Source organism: Manduca sexta, chromosome 11 (assembly GCF_014839805.1).
Source record: "Manduca sexta isolate Smith_Timp_Sample1 chromosome 11, JHU_Msex_v1.0, whole genome shotgun sequence".
NCBI lineage: Eukaryota > Metazoa > Arthropoda > Insecta > Lepidoptera > Sphingidae > Manduca > Manduca sexta.
Window position 1 is genome coordinate 9,538,687 of NC_051125.1, and position 26,614 is coordinate 9,565,300.

The 26,614-nt window shown below is 35.2% G+C and overlaps 1 protein-coding gene across 2 annotated transcripts; it reads right to left on the reverse strand.

Moving 5' to 3' along the window:
- Positions 1 to 865: 865 nt before the first annotated feature.
- On the reverse strand, positions 866 to 26,440 carry LOC115452766 (forkhead box protein N3). Of its 2 annotated transcripts, none has more exons than XM_030181369.2 (8): positions 26,315 to 26,440; positions 17,873 to 18,087; positions 16,152 to 16,249; positions 15,707 to 15,771; positions 8,028 to 8,309; positions 6,988 to 7,062; positions 6,308 to 6,496; positions 866 to 5,966 (listed from the first exon to the last, which is right to left on the reverse strand). In XM_030181369.2, the coding sequence occupies exons 2-8, from the start codon at positions 18,085 to 18,087 to the stop codon at positions 5,805 to 5,807; spliced, it is 1,086 nt and encodes a 361-aa protein (XP_030037229.1). In that variant the 5' UTR covers positions 26,315 to 26,440; the 3' UTR covers positions 866 to 5,804. The 2 variants fall into 2 exon arrangements, with proteins under 2 accessions (XP_030037229.1, XP_030037235.1); XM_030181375.2 differs by lacking the exon at positions 26,315 to 26,440 and adding an exon at positions 25,603 to 26,262.
- Positions 26,441 to 26,614: the final 174 nt, after the last annotated feature.

Genomic DNA, 26,614 nt, shown 5'->3' on the forward strand with positions numbered 1-26,614 from the left:
TCACCCATTTTTACTTTAGTAACAAACTGTCGGAAGGATAAATCCTTTCCCGACTAAATCCTTTCACCTATTTACTTATTGCCCATTGCTCCTCTCTAGCATTCCATTCAATGACGTTTATTAGGGCTGTATTAATTTATATTTTTATTTATAAATTTATTTACATTGAGAGTTAAAATGTCAGCTACACAATAACTTATCAATATAAGTTTACAAACAATAACAAACAAGTTCCAAGTAAATGCTAACCAACGCTATGAATTCAGATTCGCTATGATGGATATCAGCGATATCCCGTATATGGCATTTAAATATATAAGAGCTCTGTAAAGAAGTGTATTGGGGTTAGATGGCGGTAAGTAAAATGCAACTCGGATTCCTCTCTTAACTAAGATATCAAATGATACGCTATTAAACTAAGATTGGCATCCTATTTATTAAATCCATTTTAACATCAACTCAAATGAAATTTTAAGTCCCAATATGCGATGGATTTTGAGTGTTTATGGAAATACGCCGACTCAGCTTAGCCCAAGCTCAACCTTTTTTCAAATAGTTATATAATTTTACGTTTACTTACAATTTTACTCAAAGGTAACGATGGATTTATTTAATAAATCAGTTTAATATTTTTTATTAATACGGCTCTTACTCTCTTCCTATATGCTGGTTAGATACGGGATATTTTTTCACTAATCTGTAGCTGTATCTGAGTGTTACAGGCTGCTTTTATCCCAGGAAAAAACTTTTCACACGGGCGGAGCCGCAGGCAAAAGCTAGTTTATAATATGTGCAAAATATTTTTGCTTTATGTCAAATAAGGATAAAATAAAATATTGCATGAAAAATAAATAAAACGCACATGTATTCTCGGTACATAATTTATTAATGGATATGTACAAAGACAAAAGATTTTAGGACAAATAAAAATTTGGCAATAACTTTCAACAATAGCAATAATAAAAGAGTGGTATCGTTCAGAAGCCGGCAAAATATCAACAACAACAATATTTTCACTTAAAATACTTAAATAAATATACGAGTTCGGACACACCGATGTACTGTTATTTTATGTACTGTGACGTCACTGATACATACACCGAAATAATATTATTATTATAATAATAATTACATCTACTCGATCAAAAATCAATATTATTAGAATCTATGCATAAGTCCACTTTTTAGAAATCACTGCGAGGCAATAAATAAAATATTACAATAAATAAAACTTGCAACATTTTTACTGATGACAATATTTTTTGCAAAGGAAAAAAAAAATCATGCTTTCTGTCTTCAGGTTCTACTGGTTATGATTTCTATTCACATTTTTATAAACTTGTGCATATTTTGATACGATTCAAATACACATTAAATCACCAACAGTAACGTCACATTACAGTTTGTAAAACGCCATCTCCAAATAAAAATCACGCATATTCCTTTTTAAAATTCCGTTTTACAAACAAACATCTTAAAAAATAATAACATCGTTATTTAACCTAAAAATAAATTAATCGATAAAAATGATATTCATTTCACGACAAGAGAACGTAACCGCAACAATTTTAATATCATGTCGATATAACTTTTCTTTTTAAGCCATTTTATATATAACTAAACGAGGTTCGACAAGTCGTGAAAATCATATACCGTACTGTTTATTTTAACCGTATTATTAATAGGTCGATTTTAAACGTTGTTTACAATTATAAAATTTTAAACACAGCACTTATTAACACGTTGACGTTCTTTGACGGCGTAACTTCACCTTAGATTGTTTGATATTTAGTTCAATATTCGTAGTTTTATCGCGTCATGGAATATATAAAATTTATTCAAACTATAAAAAATAATGAATTGAATAAATTTAAAATACACGGATTCTGCGTTGATACGTGATACCAATGTCCGATTAAATAAATTCAATGATAAACGGAATATAAAAAAATCGGTTTAAAATTAATCCAATTTTGTAGCTTGACTGCCTTACCGCCATTTTCTTTAAAAAATCCTAATCGCGTTTTTCTATCTATCGCAAAAATTGACCAATAAGAAGAAAGTGTTGTTTATACTAACTTATTTTGATTGGTTTATTCTCGAAATCGGATTGAAGATTGAGATTGGGATTGGATCGTTTCTTGAAAACAGCCGTTAGCAGACAGTATTATATTTTAAACCAGTTACATACGATTCACCTCACAATAACAATCATTAATAAACACTCCGTGTCCGATATTACGCTTTACATCGTCTGTCAACGTGTTTAATAAATAGCAATTTATCACACAATCATATACGTAGCATCTACCAGCAAAGTATTTCTATTAGGTACTAATTATTGCTGTAAATTGTTATCTACATATAATTTATAACACCGAAAGAAAGGCTAGCCCGTACGGCCGGGGAGAATATGAACGGACGATGCAAATGAATTAGAATGTATGTCCGCGCTTGGCTAGTGTCATACACCGCTCAAGCTGTGCGCAAGCGTCAGTGAACACTTGATCACGTCAAATCTTCTCCCCGTTCGTACGCGTGTATTCTACGAGAAAACAATACAAGTTGGAAGACGCTCCTAAATACAGCAAAAATGTATGTATTCTTTAATTATATAGCAATTAAATTATTATAATATCACTTATGTCCTAATCTAACTATGTGTTTATTATAAATACATTCATAAATGGTATTTTAATTTGCTTGATAAAATGGTAATGCATTTAACATTTGGCACACATACACACCTTCCTTTTGCCTACGTTTAACTGATAGCAAATTAAAACATGTCTGCCTCACACGTCTGCAAGATAATGAAAACGAAATATTTTACTCTTTGATTGCAAAGCCTTACAGTTTTTTTTCGTCTGTCAATCTGAACATTAAACATACAGGTGCTCATTAAAGAAAAAATATCCATTTTACTAATAAATAATATTGCTCACAAATCAGTCATTGCATCAGTCTAGTTAATCCTACGCGTAATTTTTTTTTTCATTTTTCAACATTTACCATTTCGTAATATTAATCAAATTGTACTAAATAAAGCTGTCGGTTTTGTCGAACTACTATTTATATATGCATTTTATTACAACACCCAAAAATGTATAGAGTATAGATAGACATTTATTTGACGTACACGGGTCCTATTCTCGCAGTAACTTATGTCACCATCGACATATATAACGTTTACTGGTTGCACCAAAGATTGTCAATAGAGAAATTTGAAAAATATACTACACTGAGTGATCAGCGAAGGTAGTCAAATAAAAACATGACGATGGAAACGAAGACCTATGTCGTAAACACTAGTTGGTGTTCTCTTTCAAGGCTTTGCTGTAAGTGCCGGAAACGCATTTCGGGGATAAATTCTAATTACAACACGATTATAGTACTCAGACACACATTTACTTCCGAATGGTAGATTGCCTCAATACCGCACACAAAGAAGGCACAACTTTCATACAAACGTAATGTTTTTCACACATTCCGACACTTACCCCTCACAAATATAACTCCATACTCCAGTCACATTAGCTAACGATAGACAGAAGCATTTAGTAGGCACTTGAGAGAATGTTTCGTTCGCAAAGACACGTCGCAGTTCAGTATCCAACAACGCGAGCATTGTCTTACAAGTAAATTATATTTTAGAATTTTTGGTAACAGCTATCGGGTAGCTAGAAGGAAGGCTATTTGTAAACGTCGAAAATTATAATCTACATTAAATATATTTCGCTAAATAAAAGCGCATCACTTTCGCGACATCACTCGTTTGTATTTATTAAAATTAGTCCGTACATAGCGGTAGAAATAATATTCTCTAAAACTCCCCGATCGGCAGTTAGTATCTAGTAAATAATATCTGTTATACCAGCTGGCAATAGTACAGTGGATCACTTGGTTCATGAACACAAAATACAGTTTGCTTATGGCTAAGTTATTCTCTAAGAAAATATAAAATACATAAATATACGTAGTATCACGTTGAAAGTAATGAAAATTCCAATATTTAAATATACACTTTGATCGCCCTGTATGTAGTATTATTTTGTATAAATAATGGTAGTGTTCAGATCACATTTGTTAAGCTATTAAGCGATATATTGCTCATGTACAATCATGTAGAATTACTTGAAATTATACTTAAATTTAATTGCGCTTTAAAATCTGATTGATATCAAGATGCGAAATAAATATTATTTAAATATAGTTACAACTTAGACCTTACTATGTATGTGCCACATTTCTGACATAGTCTTGCGCAACGGAACACTATTTGAAACAAGTGAACTACTCTGGCAATATACGGCATGAATCCAATGTAAACAAGAAACGTGGCAACACTATAATTACTTTAAACTGTAGAATAGTTATTTCTTATATATTATATTATGAACGTTTGACTATTTAATTGGGGAAAACCTAAATGCATATAGGGAGAATTATTAAATTACTTTCCATTCTTTTTTAAATAATATCTCGTACTAAGTAGTATCACATCTATCACTATTAGTAACTACTATTTATGTAAACGTTTAATTATTCTAGGCTTACAGATTTTCATGTAACTAATCTTGTGATCGGAGTTTCGCGCTGTAGACAAATGTCGACAGAGCCAAAATCGGACCACCGCCTTGATAAATGTGATGTTTCAATATATCGGAGACCGAGTCGAATGGAAATTATGATCTAAATAAAAAGCGAATGAGCTTTTTATCTAAGCACAGTATTTTCATATTAATTGAATAAATTTATTTAATTTATTACAAATAATATTGTGTACACGACTGCTTTTATTATTGGATTGTCTTTATTGGACTAGAGAATGGTAAACTTTTTTTTTGTCTACTTTTTATTGCGACAATTCATAGACATAATAAGTTCCGCGTATTTGATTCCTACGTTCTAAGAACTTGCGTTATCAATGAATCACTTTGTTTTTATTAGAGCTTTGCTCTAACGTAATGTCAAATATTCTTTGAGAAAATTCTTCGAAGGATTATAATGTAAGGATATATTTTTTTATAACTTATCGATAAGTTTTGATGCGATAATATTTAACATTATTGTTTTCTATAGTATTATTTATTAATCATAAAATTTTAATTATTATGATTTAAATTGTTCATTAATATTTTGCCAATAATGGGAACTTGGAAAATAATCGAAACTGTTCATATCATTGTCGCATATTATGTTAAATTTATTACTGATGGAACACAACGCCCCTACCGTTCGGCAGATCCTGTTATTATCATTATTACTACCCCAGAGATAAGTCAATAATATATTTCCTTTGCACAATAGCCGTCAGTCACCTGATGTTTTTACTTTAACACCTAAATCACGTATAAGACATTACAATCGTCTTTGAATTCTTAAATTCATTACACTCGTCAATAGATTAGCTACTACGCTTGAAACATTTCATCATAAGAATAAAGATTTTTACTTACATTTATCGACATCGATGTTTGTCGAGTGTCGACGCATCGAGAATCGGAGGTGTTTTTACTGGCATTACTTCTGGACTCGAACAACTGGCTATGAAAATATACTTGAAGTGTTAGTGATATTTCGGTATTTCTTCATGACCAGTTATACGATCAATCCACCAACATTTATAGTGACGCGAATCGATAACGTCACTTCTGGTTTGCGGAAGAGCGACAGGGCATGACGTCAGAGCGTGCCGTCGAGTAGGGTTGGGTGGCGGGTTGTGGCCGGGGCGCGTGGGCGGTGCGAGGGGCGGTGCGGGGGGAGGTGCGGGGGTGGTGCGGCGGGCGGTGGCGGGAGGCGCGCTAGCTGGGCGCGGGCTCGGAGGGCACGCCGGCGAGGTTGAGCAGCGCCTCGGCCGTGCGGCGCTCCTCGCAGCCGCCCGCCGCGCCGCCGCCGCCGCCGCCGCTGTAGGAGTGCTCGTCGCGGGCGCAGCGCGAGATCACCAGGTGCGCCGCCGGCGGCAACTGCACACGAAATTATGTATTCTATGTCAACCTATGCCCAATACATCATGAATATTTCAAGTTTTGTATTTTAATCACTTTCGGTAGATTACGTCGGAGTCATCAATTTAAAGGTCTGATTTCCAGAATAAAAACAAGCTCTACATTAATTTTTGAAAAGCAAAACATTTATATGTGTCAAAACTGGCATAATTTTAATCCGTAGTTGGAAATATCTGCCAATGTCACTTCATAAATGTCCATGTTCTACAGTTATAGTATACACGAAGAGCGAACACTTATTATTTATTTTTCATTAGATCCCATATCACTCAACAGCAGTACTAGAGCTAGTGACCGACCTGGTCCAGCACGGCGGGCCCGTACTTCATGGCGAGCACGGTGGCGGCGGCGAGGTACTCGTCGGCGCCGGGCTCGGGCTCGCCGGCGAGGCGGCGCGCCAGGAACGGGAACAGCTGCGGGTCCGGCGCGTTCTTGCCGGGCGGCGGCGTGTCGGGCGGCGCGGTCGGGATCGGCTGACGACCGAACGCCTGCGAATTGTATAGTTTAAATGTTTACTTATTGGATTTTTAAGGGAAACATACGAGCAATAATGAATAACATAAAAATAAAGCAAATTAAGTAGTACATGGCTCAATTAAATTTCCACTATTAATGTTAATTAAGAAATTAAAATATAAATAATCTCTCTTGTCCTGGATAGTGTTCGAGAGTGCGGTACAACGCTTCACAAATAAAAAATGTCAGTACAGTAAATTATATTGTAAGGTGTAAGATTGACTTAAGGACATTGAGTTTCATACATACTGTACTCAGCATTTTCTGTGTGTTTTTGTTTTGTGAACAACTTTAGATTATATTTATTATGACAGAAAAGACAAACAAATAATGGTAAATAATGACTGTTGCTTGTAAAAACCCACAATCGCAGAGGACTAGTAAGTGCTTTGTCAACATTGGAGTGGGAATTTTGGCCTATATAATTTAAATCTCTAAGTTTAATTTTAAGAGTACAACGTACCTGTAAGAGCGAGGCGCGATGCTGTGGGTCGACGGTCCATAATGATCCTTTGCCAAGCCCCGGTGCGGCTGCCACCTTAAATATTACACGCATTAATAATACCAGATTCAAATAACCATTGACGTATATTTTACAGACACAAACGTCCATATAAAGTATTTCTTCAGAATCTGAACTAAAATGGCAACCGAAACGTCACTGTTATAACCTATGTATTTACTAGAACAATAAATAATTTTACTTATTTGACTAAAATTTTTATTCACATCCAGGTTTACACTTGACTCGAGTTTTTATATTATGAGCGCCACTCCGTACATAACCACACGCTGTCAATGTTGAAATCATATTAAAGTGAAGTGTACGGATTGCAGTGCAGTTGAGTCGAACACAGTGAGTGTACGGAACGTCAGATGAAGTACGTATATCGATGTAAATAATGATATTATTTACTTATTTAAAAATACGTGATACAACTGTTAGAATAGAATGATGAGAACATCAAAAGCTTATGAACACGCCAAAATTTTATAGCCTGAGTGGGCAGACGCTCTGACGGCCAGCATGACAAGCTCGTGAACAAATTTCAACAGATTTGAGAAGATCATTAAATGTAATTCAATTAATTAGTGGCAAATATCGTACAATGTGATTGTATTTTGTGTTTAGATTTAATTATCTTTGGGATAACGATTAAAACGCGTGTCGGCTTCAGTTGACAATCAGCCAAGTGTGTTAATAGTTAACATAATTATTAAAGTCGACGACTCGTATGATTATGTCATCATTTGTGTCTGTGCATAAAAAACTAGAATTTTATAAAGTGCGCTTAGATAGAAGGTCTCTTGTACGCGAGGCCAGTTGCGAAGATATCACTACAATGTCCATTTCTAAGTACCATATATATTTTAGTGTAATTTATTGGCATTGTTGATCTTAGAGTAACGAGCGCTTCCTAATGTAAAGATGCTATTACTACTGTATACGAGTGGCCATGATACGAAAGGCTGTCTCAATAATTAGTTGCATAAATACCATACCTTATGGAAGCATTTGTTGAGCGACAAGTTATGCCTGACGCTGTTCTTCCACCCTTGCGGCGCGTGCTTGAAGTACGGGAAGTGTCGCACGATCCACGCGTAGATCTCCTTGACGGGCAGCGCGCGCGCCGGCGCCGCCTCGATCGCCATGAAGATCAGGCACGAGAACGAGTACGGCGGCTTGGTGTGCGTGGTCACCGTCGGCGGGGAGGGGGGCGCCTTGCACGGGGTACGGGGGGGTGAGGGGACCCGCGCCATCGGCGGTGGCGTCTTCGACTCTGTCTGTTGGCGAAATATAAATTATATTGTAACAGGTACAATGGTTGGTTGCCGCTGATTTTCAGGCGCCAATTATCTCTAAATTGGCGAAATATAAGTTATATTTTAATAGGTTGGTCTCTCGTTGATATTCAGGCGCCAATTATCTTTAAGCTAATCAATAAATTTTGCTATTTCGTAATTATCCTAATGTTTTGTCTTTTTTCTCTGATTTCCAAAATGTAAAGAAGACAGTGACTAAGCAGAAAAGTGCGCCATTTGGTCCTTCAAGCCGGATTTATAAGGAAAAACTAAGAAAGTAATTATACTGATCATAAAATATCCTGTAACCAGTAAAAATAATAGCGAGGAAATTCATTTCATTACACAAATGCCGAAAAATGTATGTAATTACGACTATTTGTTCACTTTGAATTGCTTCTAAACCTATTCTTTGACACAACTATATCGTACCATACTTATATATCCTTTATATATTCCTGTGAAAACGTAAAGCATAAAAAGATAAGTCATCTTTACTAATATAATTTTTAATGATACACGCTTAAACGTTACACAATTAGGCTAATAGAGGTCTCCCAAAAAAACAAGGTCATGCAAATTGCTGTTTCCACATCGAATTAACATACGCTAAGTGACATTGCACGGAATGATCGTTACTACTATATACTATCTAAATATACGTAATAGTAACATTATTACAGCATTACAGGACTTTTAAATACTATTTATATATAATTGTTTATTTGCACTTATGTCTGTCTTTTAAAATTAAAACGCTGAAATGTTCTGATTTTAGTGCGACTTTACAATGTGATAGGTAATGATGATATATATACAGGGTCATTTTGTAACCCTAGACTTAAATTTAACTGCGAGAAAGTCATCTTGAAAGAAGCAGTTTACTATAAGTTACTCTAACCTAAGGTCAAAAACAAAAAAGTAAAATTTTCAAACAAAATAAATATTCAAATAGTCATTTTATTTTTACACACCTTTTGCCACTACTACTATACCAGAATTCGTCGGAGCGGCAACATCGCACACAGTCATTGATAATATTATGTTCACGCACACGAACGAGTGATGCACACTCGGAGGGCAAGGGTAGTTCGTCGCACCGCGCGCCGCGCCGCAACCGAACAGCTGATGTCGGCGCTTTAACTACCTAGGATTTTGTGTCGTGCCACATCACTCAATCAACAATTAGACCAGCAGCGACGACGCTACGCCGACGTTACAAAAAGACACATAACTAAACATCATTATCATCATCAGCCACATAAAGTCCACTGTTGAACATAGGCCTCTCCTGAAGATTTCCAGACGGACCTGTCGAAAGCTGCCTGCATCCAATGCGTTCCCGCGACGTTTATCAAGTCGTCTGTCCACCTTGCAGGTGGACATCCAACGCCAACATAAACATCACGCACTAATCATCACATTTCATTAGAACCATATTTTCTATGCTCAAACTATCATCATAAGCAAATGACACTAATCAAACAACCACAACTGCATAAGTTAGGTACACATAACACATGATTTCCGTAATTTTAAAGTGGTTTCATTCTTTTAAATCAAAACACACACATTCTAATGTAGGTAGTTCATCCATTTTAGTAGATAAATAAGTATAATAAATACGTTCAACGGTTAGATTTATAACACTCATAACAATAAAATATCATTCTGCAAGTCTGGCAATTCACACGAACAATTAATAATGAAGTTACAATTTTGATAATAATTAGGTAATGTCATAGTTTGAAGTAAAAATGTCGAGCGACGGGATACGTCACGGCGCGGCGCGGCGTCCCAATAGGTATCTTATCATGTTTTCAAAATAGTAAATGCGTTTACTAATACCTAATGATGTTTAGGAGATTGCTTGTTTCTTTAAAAGTTGTTTCATACTTCAAAGTATTTTTAATACAGTCAATTTGTGACTACCTCGGTGCCGCAGTTGTATTATAGTACGGATGCTTTGCTAAGGTCACGGGATCGAATCCCGGATCGGACAAAATGATATTGGATTTTTTCATTCCGTACCTATCGCAAATTCATAAATCCACATTAAAATCGTAATGACAGCCTCCGATAGAAACATAATCAATAGATTGTGATTAATTAAGTTTCGCGTACGCGTCAACGATGCAACTTCGCGATCGTAAAATATTCAAAATGACAAAAAATATTTTTAAAAATTGACTCTATTTTATACACGTTAAGGTCGCATTTAGGGGACTACTTTAAATTTCTTTGTGCCTGACCGACCAACACGCGACACACGAGTTTAGCGAATTCCACAAAGTAGCGGCAAGGATCTGGAGTTGCCTGATGTCCCGATTTGCGCGGGATGTCCCGATTTTCAGAATTCTGGGGACGTGACCCGTTTTGCACCAATAAAATTATTAAAACCATTAAGTATTATGAAAAATAAACTACGCTTCATCACTGTGTTGAGTGCGACAATGCAATCAAAATAGCACGTATCATCTCACTAGCGCTGAAGGTACAGTTTTGTTTTATTCTCTTGCTTAGAGATGCGACTACCCGGCGATCTGTGCTATGATGTTAAAACAGACATCCAAATTAAAATACAACTTTAGCATGACTTGGCAGTGATATTGTTTGTAAAACGCAATACATAAAACTTAAATTAAAAAAATAATACTTGGTTTTTTTTATGTCCCGATCTACAACACTAAATCTCGATTTGTTTTACCTTCTTGATTTAAACAAATTGATCCTGGCAACACTAGTCTGGAGGTACACGATATTTGACGAGCCAGAGTTTTACAACTAACACGTGCCCTCGCAGTGTTACCAAACTTTTTATTATTACCTTATTGTGCAATATCTTGTTTATTTTATACCCTGTATGCCTATTGAAAATGAGTGATTGAATCCAAAATCTCTATTATACTTTATTACTTAAAATAATGTTTCAAAAATACTAAAATATTGCTGTGTATTATTTTAATTAAGTAGACTTTTCATTAATAATTTCATCATAAATCAGTACTTATTTTATTTCGTAATACATTGTGTGTTAAATCTGTTAGAACATCATGTAATTAAAAAAAATCTAATAGAATTTTTGAAATGCTGTGTCGTTTTAGCAAGCTTTTTGGTAAAAATGTTTATACTGACAACACTGCGAGTTTAGGCGAGAAAGAGTACGACTATTGTATTGAATAATCGCGCGCTCTTCGGACTCGGTCAAAGACTCGGACGCGTTGCCATAGTGTCTATCTAGCAAAGAAATGGTACAGAAAGCATAATATGACGTTCGGTAATGTCTACGTAGTCTTCTTTTAGATATTATGACAAACCGAAATATTAATGTTGGAATTAAAATAAATGTCGGAATATCATGTAGAATCTACAAAAGATACGATACCAATAGATTTAAATCTTGTAACTTTAATAATTATGTAGGTAATTTTTTGGTAAGAAAACTATTTTATTAACGAAAATAACGTTTATAATTGACGAAATATTTTTTGTAGTAATTAATTATTGACTCAATGAACTGCTGCAACCAAGTCAGTGAACGTATTGGGAGTTCATTTGTGAGCTGACCTTCTGAACCCTATAGGTTCGGTAATAATATCATCAGCTGTGACGTAGTTCATTCACTTTAGTTAAGCGCGCTAAGAGACAGCGTGATCAAAAAACCATAAATCTAAAATCGGGATTATTGACGTAAATATTCGTTACTTATTAATAATATTTTGCACGGTGTTAGCAGAGGTCACCACGAACCTGTGGTTTCATTTAGTAACGCAATGTCGAAATGACCCTGTATAAGTATATAAACGTATTGGATATTTTTAACAGGTTCGTACAGGAACAATGTTTTTTGATTCCTCATTTCAATTTTGTGTAAATCTTTGTCAATAGAAATATGTAGTACTTATTCTTTAGTATTAAAATAATATAAAATGTAACAAAACAATGTAATTATTGAAATTTTTAACCATGTTTATTGTGTACACTAAAGCTTTGATACCTAATATAATTTTCTACGTTACACCTTGCAAGTGTGGCCTTAACTTGATATACACGGGCGATGTCACAAAAAACATAGTATTTAATGCGTATATTAATACTCAAAGAAATCGTGATAATAATACACGTGTTAAGCGATTGTCGTTTACCTTAGTAATATGTGTATTTTTATTACTATTTGATAACATTTACTTAGTAACTAAATGCCACATGCGACAATCACATTTAATCTATACATATTATAAAACAAAGTCCCCGTTTCTGTCTGTCTGTATGTTATCGATTTTCCCAAAGTCTAGGGAACGGATTTTTATGAAATGTTGTGTAGAGATAGTTTAAGAACCTGGGAAGGTTAGAGGCTATTTTCTATCCTGGGAAAATATATAGCGGGTCTTTTTTTTATCCCAGAAAACTCCTTCACGCGGGCGAAGCCGCGAGCAAAAGCTTGTAACTTATAAAATCATTATTGCGCATTATAATCCATTGCATTGACTTCATCTATCAGTGTACTTATTAAAACTCATTAAAGTCTAAGCTGTTTCGTCATTCACTTGTAAACAAAACAAATATCTTTAAACACTTGAAATTATATGTGTAAAATCCTAATATATTATTTTTTAATTACAATACAATTTTAGTTTATAAAACTCAATAACGATCAATCATGAACAAAGTGTACATAATTGACATAGATACAATACTGCGTAGTACTACAGAACGAAACAAACATAAACAAAGAAAATTCCTTTCGTAACAGGAAAACATGAAGATTAAGAGCGCGATGCACTCGCGTCTAGTTTTTGATTTGTTTTTGTTAACTGTAGAGGATTCGTTACACGCGGGTTTTTTTCTCATCCGTATTTACATGAGATGACAAACAATATGGATATTAAAATAGTCTACAAACCAATATTTTGTATCAATAAAATCGTTTTCACTTAAGGAAGTCTGTCGCCATTGCTCAATTTAGTATAGCATTAATCTATATTAAGTCCCTCCTATTTTATCCAACGTAAAATCACCCTTGCATGCATGATGTTTATTAGCAAACACTCCACAAACTCCCAATGAATATTATCAAATTGTGACAGCTGCGTAGAATTCAACGAAGCTTCGCGAATTTGTAAACATACGTTTTAAGTATTTTACTCACAACTAGTACACTTAATGTCACACACAATATGAATAAGGAGGTTAGATTTATTGTCTTATAAAATAAATCTCACGTGCAATATAAAATATTTATTTATCATATTAAAATAACTGTATTCAGACCCGTATTATATTTTCTTAAAATCGATTTCCAAAAATGCTATGTTAAGACCTAGACATGGAATGAAAAAAAATTTAAAGAATTACAATTTAAAAATTAATCATATTTTTTTTTAAATTGAAGTTGATCTTCTACCCCACATTAATTTAGTAGCTTTTAAATACACAAAACCGGCAACCCTGCCGCAATAACGCGATACCACATTTGGGACGTGGCATAGTTAACTTTCACTGTTTGTAATCGTGCATTTTTCATTAAACGATAAACAAGCGGTCACGAGCGACGCGCCGCCCTCCGCTTCTGTTAATAAATACGCCATTATTTTATTCATATTGTAATAAGAAGTGTGTCATTCATAGGGCTCTGTACTCAATTGACAGCGGAACATTCAATTTCGGTTCTTCCGCCTGTTAGTTGCAACATTGTTTGATGGTAAGTCTATCGTTCACAAAAGTTCGCCTGGGAAGGTTTTTTTATACGTGCACAACAAATTGACTCCACTGATGGTAAGTAGAATGGGGTTCAATAGAACGCTGACTGACGAGAAATGATTACCTCTCAGCAGTCGACACAATTATGCCGGCCTGTTGTAATCGGATATACACAGGCTGATCCCGGAACGCGACACACTTACGTGGGCCATCATGGCGGGTTTTAACACATTATGTACGGTGATAGCTACCCGGGCGGATATAAAATATATCCTACCATCAGAAAGTTACGTCACTGTCTATATCTGACATCTAGTAGTAATCCATCCATGCTGTGTTGTCTGTTGGAGGGCACTGAAAACAGTGCTATTACTGGGGATTGAGAGAATAGAACTATGAAATGCTTTTTAATTTAACATTCGAGTGACGTTGCTATTTTACGGAATGCTGGTCTCTTTATTTATACATAAATATACGTAAACAACCAAAGTAAAGATAACAAACATTGCAGAAATACGATCTTTAATTTTTTTGTCTATTTGTATTATTAAGCGAGCCATTTCACTAAGGGTACTACTGCTTTAACAAATATTTTCATTCAGCAATGGTGATGTTACACCTTCACTTTTCACAGCAAAAAAAGTAAAATAAAATTATCAATCACTTGCCATGTGAAGTCTTATTTTCGTAAAAACCTGTGAATCTGTAGGTATTTACGCAGTGCAATCATTTTGAGCTATCAATCTTCTACAAGCTGTCGCTTTGACATACAAAACCATAATTACTTTAAATTCATAATTTATGTGAGAATCTACAACAAATTACCAACACAGCGCTAAAGACCAGAAATATTGCTTTAAATTTCCAAGAATGTGAAATTGTCATGAACTTGAATGAATAGTTATTGTTTGCCAACAGTTACTGGTGTCACGATTTTTAGGTCTATATCGAGAAACAACACGGATTCCTCGACATTTCGAAATAATAAAGTATAAGATCGCTAAGCATTATAACCCTGTATCTAATTCATTATGAATGCGTAATTCTCGTTGCTGTTTACAATAACTGACGTTATATTGTATACATTGTCAAACTATATTATTTACCCATTGTAAAATTGTAGTGTTAGCAAAATTTTCTAACAGATTGGCTTAGAAATTGTTTTTGTGGTTAATGCCATTTCTAAGATCTTCCTTCTGTCTATATTTTTTTACGCGGATTGGATCTTTATCCCGATATTATATTTGGCCAATTGGCGCGACTTCGTAGAAGCCTCGATTGCCGGGCAGCAAGATGTAATGAGCTCTCAGGAAGCCAGCTTGTATTAGAAAAATGAATGGCATGATTATAATCATTCCATTAAGATAATGATCTAATAATAAATTTTATTTAATTGTAATTAATATTGGTATAATTAGGTTAACTAAAGTTGGCATGTTCACAATACTCACTCCAACGCAATCTCACACAGCATGTTATTTTTTTTGTAGTATTATTATAATTGAAGGGATAGATACATAGATGCAAAAAAACATCACGGTATATTTTTTTGATTTCGTAGTCGCGTAAACATTGCGTGGTCATGCGCTTTACGTATATTTATTTAGAAACTTTACACACGCACCATGTGAATGTGTTGCATCAGCTTTAGATAATAGCCCTATAGTTATTAGACTTACCTTTATAATAACTTGACTGCCAATACTTTTCGTGTCCTCCAAGTCGCTTTTCGTCAGATTAATACCTGAAACGATAACAACGCTCATTGTGTTTAATGTCTTTGTATTTGCTCGTTAAAGGACAAAGGGATATGTGACACCGTGTAATCGCACTTTGTTCCTTAACCGAGGAGAATGAGGTGAGTTATGATAATGGCAGAATGACTGCATCTATGTGATTTTTTAACACGTTCTATTTTTAAACTTGTATTACTGGCCACTTGACCCATTGAACACTTTAAAAGCGGGAAATTCAAAATTGGAATGTTTTTTTTTATTCCGACTTTTCTCCGTAATAACCAAGCTGCACACCTTGTAGTCAGAATGTTGACCGGCCATGTTGTCTGCAATCTGCATCAGCCTCACAAATGTCTGTAAAGTTGTAAACCCAGTTTGTATTGTATACCTCTGAGTAAGTTTCTGTCTTGCAACCAGCTGAGGCTGGTGAGGTCGTCGTCGTGATCTGCTGGCGGGAGGTTGCCGGCGTTTCCTCCGCACGCCACCCTGAATCGTCACAGATAATGGTTAGCATTATAAGATCATAGTATTTTTTGTATGTTCAATAAAATAGGAAAAAAAGTGAAGTAAAATAATATTATAAAATAGTTAATGAATAATGAATTTCATGTACTTCATATACATTTCTATTTCATTTCAACATAGTCGCAGGTTTAAATAGATAAAAAAATTGAAAGTTGATCGATCTAACCACCAAACCCAAAATATTTCCAACTCCCCCAAAAAATGAAAACTAGAATGCGACGTTAATTCTTATTATTGGATTTTCATTAATTCGGCCTCCATGTGATTTGCTGTGCAGGAAGCGATCGATGATGATGGCTAATATTTATCGGGGCCTTGAGAAGGGCCGCGGAGTGTAGTCGCCGCGCTGCGATTGCGTTCGTAGTTCGTAAATGAAGTTGGGCAACGTTTGGCGCACTCGCTGCGTGATTATCTTTAGATATGAAGTTTTAAATGGTCTACAGTTCTGATGACTTTATAATTTAGGTTCGCTATGTAATTTAGGTTACCTAGGAATCCTTATAAGTCGTAATCTAGAACAAATAGAGCTTACAATTCAGTTCATCGACGGTTAGTCTATTTTAATCCGGCAAAAGTGATATTGATATCGAATTTCAACGGTTTAAGAATGTCAAAAGGTGACAAATAGATGAAACAAAATTGCGGAAAGACGCTTAACAATAGCCAGTACCTGACGAGGTCACAAACATTCGGCAACCTTGAAAAGGTTGTTTATTTGTTTTGTAATCTCATCATTGCGTAACATGGCGCCTTATGAACATCATTTCGAAATTTCGTAATCTCGTTTTTATTGTCATTATCGCGTAGGCAACACATGCGACGTATTATCGGGTTATTCGCTTGTCTTACCCACTAACCTAGGTAAACGATAACGTGTTTTATCACGTTACCATAATGACTTGGCATTGATTGATGTATGAAGTATCAACCAAAATTCACCAGATTCCGAGATAACTCCCATAATCCATTTTAATTTTTTTTTGGCCTGAATTCTAACGCCTTGAGTTGTCGAGTTTCGGATGTGGAAAAATGTGTTATCGGTTTTTATATCCTGGGTTTTTATTATCTTTTATTTATCCATGCGCCAAATTTGAATTACTTTTCAACTCGCTATAGATGTATAGATATGTCAAGAAAAGATTTGAATATCGGAAAACTGTGATTAAAAATAATACTAAAACAATTATTATGTAAAGATAGGACACTTACTTTACAAATCTAAAAATATCCTAGACTTTATCATCGCTCAAGAGCATATTATATTGTTTTAAACGATTCAACTTGTACAGCTAAATCATTATCATTGTTATTAGTTTGTAAACAAAAACAAATTGTGTAACACAAACAACCGAACAGCATTTAGCTTGTGTTGATCGGATATCGTTTACAGGTGTGTTCATTAATGGCAACGTTACTGATAAGAGCACCACCTGTCAAGGAAGTTTATTCAATTTATCCGTTAGGAGGCCCATTAGTTCATGCTGCTGTGTATTCAAATTGATATGTAAATTCAATACGATTTAATTTAATATTATGTTCATTAGAAGAGACATCACATAGTCACCTGTTATGAACAATACTTACGCTGGTTGCGGTGTTTCCAAATCCGAATCATCGGAGGCGTCGTCGATGTCATCGAAGTTGTCGATGACCCTTCCCGAGACCTCGAGGCGGCGCAGCGACCGCCCGCTGGAGGCGACGTGTCGTGCGATCTGTCGGATCAACCGTCGGGGCAGGGGCAGCGACGCACGCGCTCCTCTCGCTGGCGAACCGCCGCGTTCGCCACGCATTGGCGCCATCTGAACAATTACATATATTTGACATGTAAATAATATGGTATATAGTAGCAATTGTATACAAAAGTATTAAGAATATGAAGTGCGAAAGATGGATGTAGCACCGTCAATAAAACACCAGGACAGAGGTGTAGATAATTATTTTATCATCCTCCAAATCCAGATCCACAAAGTGCATTACCAATGTAATCTACAGTTCCTTTTAAATAGATATTATTATTTAGATATGTATTTATTATAATGTTAATAACCGAACTGTGGGAAAGCCAAAACCTTTCGTTGAACTTTACTATCGTCATTACTTACAAAAAATATGTGTCACTGGAAAAAACGTACCTACGAACGATTTAGTCGAACGAACATTCTACGAACCCGTAGTTTTAGTACCATCTTTGCAATTATGTTAAATTGCAATCATTGTTTTAATTAAAGCGCGCATTGTTTTCGTTGTTGATTTACATCGAGATGACGCAATATGACGCGACGCTTTATTGAAGCGTCTGTGCGTGCGTAGAACGGAACGTATTTATCGAAAACACGTGTAACTCGCCGATGGATTTTCAAATAATAGAAAAAAGGTATCTGGAACCACAGGGAAGTTAATTCGCATTTATAAACTAAAAATGTTAGATTCCATTCTTGAGTCGATTTATCACTGTATTTGGATTGTAATAATTCATCCGTCACCAGGATGAGTTCGGTAATACATACGACGAAATAGGTCCACCCACGCGGAATGGAATCATGAATAGATTATGTAAATAGCAAAATTATAGAATATTCCATACTTCTGCATTCATTAAAGTATATTGTGGTAGAATATCTAAGACGTAAACTAAATGTTAAACAATCTAAGGTTCCAGGAAATGGCACAACGTAGAGAACTCGGATATAACTCGCTATAGGATCGATCCCTTCATTCATTGCAAGCATGAATCTTGCGGACGTCTTTAGTTAAACTTGACACAGATGCAAATGTTGACCGCAATTCTTCACTTTACCTATTATACGTAGGAATATTCATGAATGAAAGTGGTTGTAACGAGTTCTGAGTTAATCTCATGAGCGTTTCCGTATGTAGAGATATGATGCAAACATTCATAGAAATAAAAAAATACTCATGCGATTAAGGAACCATCGTAGTAGTCAAAGTGCAGAAGATAATTTAAGACAACGATTCAAGGTAACTGGAAAATTCTGTCAATACAGAAATTGTTAGTTTAATAAATTTCAAAGTGTTCTTAATATTCAACGAAACGGGTCACTTAATAAATACTGTAATAATAAATTACATTTAAATATACAAATTGAAACAAAAGACACAAGCTCTGTAAATAAAGAACATTGATGCTACAGTTACGTGTCTTTCTTATTCAAGACAATGATAAAAGCTTCTTTTCCATATTGAATATTTGCAAAGACGATTAAAATGTGTCAGAACAGAAATTAGCAGAATTATTTAGACATCGCCATCACAGCTTATAATTAGACAGGACGTTGTGAACAGCACCACAAATCCAAAAGCTTACAGACGCCACAATTACGTCCTATGATATAATATCTGACATACGACACGCGCGCCAAGCGCTAAAGCTGGAACGTCAATGAGCTTACGTATCGATTCATTCGAGTCTGCGGTTCATTAGTATCGCAGTTGCAATTCAGAGAGCTGGGTTTAGAATATAGTTTCAATAGCACTGGAACGGGCGACGTGTCTGGAAACAGTCGATCTAGACCGAGACCCATCCGTATTTAGAACGCGTCATAACCTTTGACCTTTTACTTCATTCTCGTATGGGCCACGTTTTGTTAATAGATACCGATTTAAAACGTATTGATTGTGATTTTTTTCGAATTATAAAAATAAAGTGGATATTAATTTTTACCAGATCGGGCCTAACTTAATTTTTCTGGGAGTAGATTTGTTCCAATTTAGCTGTGGGCTCGTTTGTTACATCACTAAACGGATTACACCGATTCTTTTACCGTTTTGGAGTAGCCGTCACTCTATATTACAATCGTACACGTCTATATTTGTTCAAGTTAATACCACAAAGTCTGATATGTAATTATTTGATATCTGTTCTGACGTACAATGTTTTTATCTTAAACATATCTAAAACGTACTTTGTAACGTTTTTTACGGTGTTTTATAGATTTCACTTCTAACATGACTGCGAAAGAATCATTTCAGTCGAGGTTAATAATCGAATTCTATATACAATTATGTAAAATATGCTTTAAGGTCTTTCAAGATAGATGGTTTCAATAAGTGAATAATGATTAAACAATTTCATTTTACCGCTAACATTTAGCATAAACATACATAACGGTGACGTGTCAATTGTGATATAAAAATAAATAAAGATACAACAATAAATATAGACAAACACGTTTCTCATCCGCATACAAAACTACGTAACACTACGGCTTTGACAATAAAATAGAGAAACCGGAGTGCAAAAAGAAAATACTTATATATTTTTTTATCTTCACTGTAATTTATCGCTAAGTCGCTGTGACACGATCACATAATATTGCGCGGCCTTGGCATAGTAACAAATATCCGAACTGCGTACCGCGCGGCGTCGCGTGGCGTCTTCGTATCAGCGGGTTGAACGCTCAACGAAATGACACGACCCACGACACGGGACGAAACACGAAACGACACAAGCTTGGACGCCACCGATTATCTAACCCGTGATTTTCGTAGTATTGGTTACACACACCTATTATGGTACCGTAAAATACCGTTTACAAGACAACACTGCGCTTTCGCTCCGTGGTGCAATCGTCTTTTGGTGATGATGCTTCACAAATTTATAATGTCATCGCTTGTTAGCTTCGCAACTAATTTATTATAAATGGTGATACAAAATATGCTAAGTAATTCAATCTCATTTGAATGCCAGATGAATGTAAGTTGGAATAGGTATAGGTGTTTTAAACGTTTTAGTTGATGAATTTGTTATGGATTTACCACATAAGTATGACTTCTGAATCATTCTTCTGACAACTAAGTAGTAAGTACGTATAAGTTTATTGACACATTTTGCAAATTCGATGCAATATCATTTTCCTGGTGAAAACACTCAGCCATATTGCGTACAAATTTATTGTGTTATATATTTCAACAGATAAATTACATAACAGAAAATATCAAGCACTGCCACGTTCAAAATGAGAATTCCAAACGCTAAATAAATCTAATTGTTTCTACCGATACAAACCCGCATAGGTCACCTTTACCAATTAAATTACAAAAGGGGAGTAAAAAACATGCATACAGTGAGCGCCGGCAAGAGGAAAACGTGGATTCAGTAATGACAAGCGACTCTAGGAAAAAAACCTTTTATGGCGCACGCAACTGTTAAAATTTGTTTTGATGTCTCTTACGTTTACATATAATATATTGTTTTTTTTTTTGAGGCTCATACGACGATGGGAAGGAAATACACAGAATGTTTTATTTGGTTTCTTGTTAATACCATTTCAAGTCATACATTCAGTTGTTATAAACAAAATCAGATAGTTTACTCTAGAATATTTTCCTTCCCAAAAAAGTCTCATTTTTATTTTAGTCTAAACAAAAACCGATTTCTCTTTACGCATTGCTGTGTCGAGGAAGTCGTGCGTGTTGTCGTCTTACGTAGAGATGAGCAAAATTGGAATACTCAAACTTCATTTGGCATTTAGAGTCCAGACGTTTTATTTATCTTTCGGCATCTTTCATTTTGACTGATACGGACTGCCTCGGTGGCGTAGTTGTATTGCACGTCCGGTACAATAGCGCTCTGAGGTCCTGCGTTCGAATCCCGGGTCGGGCAAAGTGATATTTGGGTTTTTCTGCTCAGTATCAGCCCGGAGTCTGGAATTTGTGCCCGATATGGCGATAGGCTCGCCCCCTATCACATCATGGGACGGAACATACTTGGCGAAAAGTGGGTGCCCTAGTTGCGCCTCTGCATACCCCTTCGGGGATAAAATGCGTGATGTTATGTATGTATGTATGTATCTTTCATTTTGAGTGCAGTGGAAGATGTGTAATGACTAAAAAGAAATCAGCTCTCTAATAATTTATTCGATATTATTCTTCCATTACGTATTTGGAAGTATAAGTAAAAGAATAACGTATAAAACACGTTTCGTTTCCGCCAAAAGCAACCTTAAGATTCTATTGATTACCATTAAAATCGAACTGATGAGCGTAGCATTATTCATACGGATCCGTGTTACACTGTAGGTCAATTCGCGTGCTGTATTATAAGCCATTGGCTGAACGAGTCATTATCTTCAGTCAGTAATAGGATTATTGGACATTGTCTAGATGCATTTTATAGGTTAATGCTTTAAACACGAAAGTATTAAAAATTTAATTAAATCTAATGAGGAATATAACAATTTTTGAAATAAAATATATTGTTTACTTATAGCCGGACTTTATGTTTCCCGTTATTGTCGATATCGCCGACAATATGTGGTTTTAGGAGTAGGTATCTCCTTGGGCTGCCATGAAACAACCGAATGATACATTGTTACCGAACATTATACGAATGGTTTAAAATTCATGTACGTGAATCAACTATTTCTGCTGTTACTCAATTTTTATATATCTTTTAATAGTTGCATCTAAATTACGTGTTGAAACTCTAAAGGAAAATAAGTAACAAAACTGTTCAAAGTAATTCTAATCAAATAGCAACGTTAGAAGAGCATGCGCCGAAAACGTAATAGATAACATTTTTATCACAATACATCTTGTAGAATCAAAAACTACCAAATGTAGTTTCAGTTTTACCAGATAACGTTTCTCGTCGCTCGTGCGGGTAAGGTTATAAATGAATTTATAACTTATCGTGCTTGATACTGAATGTCAGCGGTGATAAATTGAATTCCATACAACTTGCAGTTGAAAGCATGACAAGTCATGTGAATAGAGCTACTATATTTACACAACAACCGTATTTTATAGGCTGGGCTATATATATAATAGTACTATATATAGCCCAGGGGGTAACTAACTGGAAGAAGTTTATACTCATTTCCTGCCCTTTAATGTATAGCTAACAGGGATGGGTAGATACGCATTGGGGATATGTTAGCTTAGCACATGGTGAAAGATAGCCTCTTAGTAGCAAAGTAATCCAAAATGACTGAACTTTCGTCAACAAATTTTAAATGATTGCCTATCATCTTATACATCGTACTTAAATTTAATTAACTATTTGCTTACATATTCATGACGTCAAAGAACCGCAAAGGGTTTTAAGACCTTAAGCTATCCTTTGAGAGGTTTACATTCCAATCGAAAAATTACAACGAATTTAGACTTTATACGATTAGAATGGATCTTTATAAAGTATGGAGATATTTTTGTAGAATGTGATCGCGTTGCAATTATATTTCAACATTAGAAGTATTGCTAGCATCCAGTATGTAATAAAAATTATGGTCCAAATTAAAAAGATCAAATAGATTTCTTAGTTGTTTACGGTATCTGATAAATCATTAAATGATATGATATGAATTGACGTAGTTTGTGCGTTACCAGAACCCGAATGAAATTTAAGATTATTAGTATTAGATACGCGCATAAATAAAAGATCCTCTAATCTTCTCTTATCATAAGACGTCTGTTTAGAAACTAATAAAGACGATATTGCAAAAATATTGACATCGCATTTCCGGAACCGTAAGGTCAAGAATGGCACAAGCAGGAAGACAGACCCTGACCGCTGTCTGAAAAAGCCAGGTCCAAGATCTTACATAAATATAAATTAATTACTAAAGTGCATATTACTCTGATTATAGTGTTTATAATTAATTTATCGCTGCGTAAAATGGGTGACATAAACGACTCCACTCGCTACCACATGCGGGTGACGGGCGAACATACCGATCGAGTTCAAAAGTAATATACTTTCGTTTAAAATGTTTTGAATGCATTGAAATGATGTAATCAAAATTGTAGCTTAAAATTCCGAGTATTGTATTTCAGGCAACAGAATTACGAAACGGACAGAGAAATTACGATATTTTTATCCAATTAGAAACTTATTAGATTAGTGCAATGGAATTTATAAATACGAATAATCGTTAATACAATGGGTTCTGAAATTAATCATAATTATTTAAGAGCTAATGTGCTATTATTAGGATTAAATTTAATTAAAGCTGTTACATTTTTTTTCAATTATAGCAGTCACACCCTTAATAAGAACTCTTACAACATGCAATAAAACTGCAATTCACACCTAACATACCAATGAGGAAACCATGATGTCATAATTACACAATATAAAATTGTTTATTTTTACCTTACACTTAAGTATTGTATTTATAGGGCAAGAAATTAACAATTTACTCACAAAGATAAATACATAACAATACAATATTGTAGCAACACTTCCATTATAAGTAAGAGTCCTTCCTTGAATTCATTTATCATTTTATTTCTTGAAACGCATACAGCTAATCATGTTCACATGGAATTACCTTGTCGCTAATGCATGACATATGAGACTGTCACACATCAGTGTTTGTTGGCTATTTGGGACAAAATGTGACAGTCAACACTGAACATCCACCATTGAATTTATAAATAGCAACAATGTTCCAACATAGTTACTGACATAGTTTGTAGAATGTATTTTTAAAGTAGTGAAAAATAACAGATCATTTGAACATTAATGTAGATTTGGTAGATCTTCAACCCGTAGATTAAAATTGATAACAGTGTAAGATTGTTTACAAAAATGTCAGTTGTAGTTAATGTGTGAATATTATACACTTAGCAGATTTTAGTATCAACATAAAAATGCCACAATTAGAATTTTTATAGTATATTATCACTGTTTCAAATTGATTGAGTATCAAACATGCTTGTCACTTTAGCTTCTCCATATCACAGGCTTGTTGCTATTTTATCATTTGGACAGATTATATTGTAGCCTTGGAACCTACTTACAACAGTTATATCTGGTAACTACTGTTTGGTATGCTGTTTATATTGAGAGTAATTAGCAATGTGTAGGTTAATTTAGAATGCTATGATAATATGATATGCAAAAAATTGTTATGAAATTAAACTGAATAATACAAGGAAATATCCAAATTATTAATGTTTATATTCAAAATATAAAACGATGAATAAAATAATGGCATATTAAACAGATGTCAACATTGTTGGTCAACCTTGATTTATCTTTGTAATAAACCCCATTAAAAATCTTATAAACAAATGGAGTCACATTGTTGAATGGTTGAAACTAAACCTGTACATTTGATACTTTAGAAAGTGGAACATTGTCTTACAGTGACAAATAAATATAGAAATCCTACAGGAAGTGTGAACTGAATCTAGGTCATGCAAAGGTCTGCATTCTATTTATAGAGCACAGCATTTCAGGGTTCAGTGAATGTCAAAGCATATCAGTGCAACATTTCTAGATTTTCTTAACATATCTTACATGATATCAAGGTCATTGTGTAGGATGCACGGAAGTAATATATACTCACAATGACTGGGACAGCAGCTGTGCAGTTGAAACAACAAACAAATGTCCAGCAATCAGTACATTTAATTGTGTTATGGGCAGTTTACACCTAGCAACGTAAGCAGCGCAAATCGGCGACAGTGCAACAGAACGTGTGATGTAACACTTAGTAACCATGTGTTTTTGTGTTCATTAGGTCACCAGCGGCGTCAACAACGTGTTGCTAGGAAACTGGTGTTCCGGCCCGCGGCAGCGGCCAGCGCGACTGAGTGCGGACCGCGTGCGCGTCGCCGGCGCCGCCTGCCCGTGCGACGTGCACCGATCTCCGACGTGGAACCGCGTGCACTGCGTCGCCACTCGCTATCCGGAGGATGCACGTGGCCCTTCCGAAGGGTCGTTACATAACCAGAGGGACCATCGCCGGGACCACGCCGAGGACACCACCGATGTTCACTAACACCCGTTCCATATTTAGAAGGAGCGCCGCAGATATGCGCCCCGACGTTATTCATGCGTCTAGTCACATTTTTAGAACCGCTTGTAAACGATACCTGTATACTTCACGCTACACATCGATTGGGCTCGTGACAATATCCTAGAGTCACGTTGTGCGAAGTGCAAAATCCAAAATGCGTAATATAACACAAAAACAGATGTAGTAATGCTACTTTACTGCACTGTCTTGTTTGGGTTGGATAATAAATTGAGCTACACTATTAAAGAAATGCACTTACCTTATAAAGGTATTGTTTGTTGAACGCACTAATTGTGAATTAATAACAATAAATAAACAGCATTCCGCGACCTCCGTACTTGCGATCAACACTCAACAAACACCTTCCGCAACACCCAATCAAATCATAAACTATAGAGGAAGCTACATAAATAAACATATGATTTGTGTAAATCTATGACATTTTCCGTTTCCGTCTTGTAGGGTTTGCAATGAAATTCATAACTGTAATAGTCGATTATTCTTTGATAACTAGAATATTTTTATTATAAAAGTAATTTGAACTGAATAAAATGTTTTT

Bases quoted from the DNA above. Each gene is read 5' to 3' on its own strand.
- LOC115452766 (XM_030181369.2), bottom strand. From the start codon at position 18,087: ATGGCGCCAATGCGTGGCGAACGCGGCGGTTCGCCAGCGAGAGGAGCG. The intron at 16,250-17,872 runs GTAAGTATTGTT...GTGACGATTCAG, and splicing joins TTGGAAACACCGCAACCAGC to GGTGGCGTGCGGAGGAAACG. The intron at 15,772-16,151 runs GTATACAATACA...TTATCGTTTCAG, and splicing joins AGACAGAAACTTACTCAGAG to GTATTAATCTGACGAAAAGC.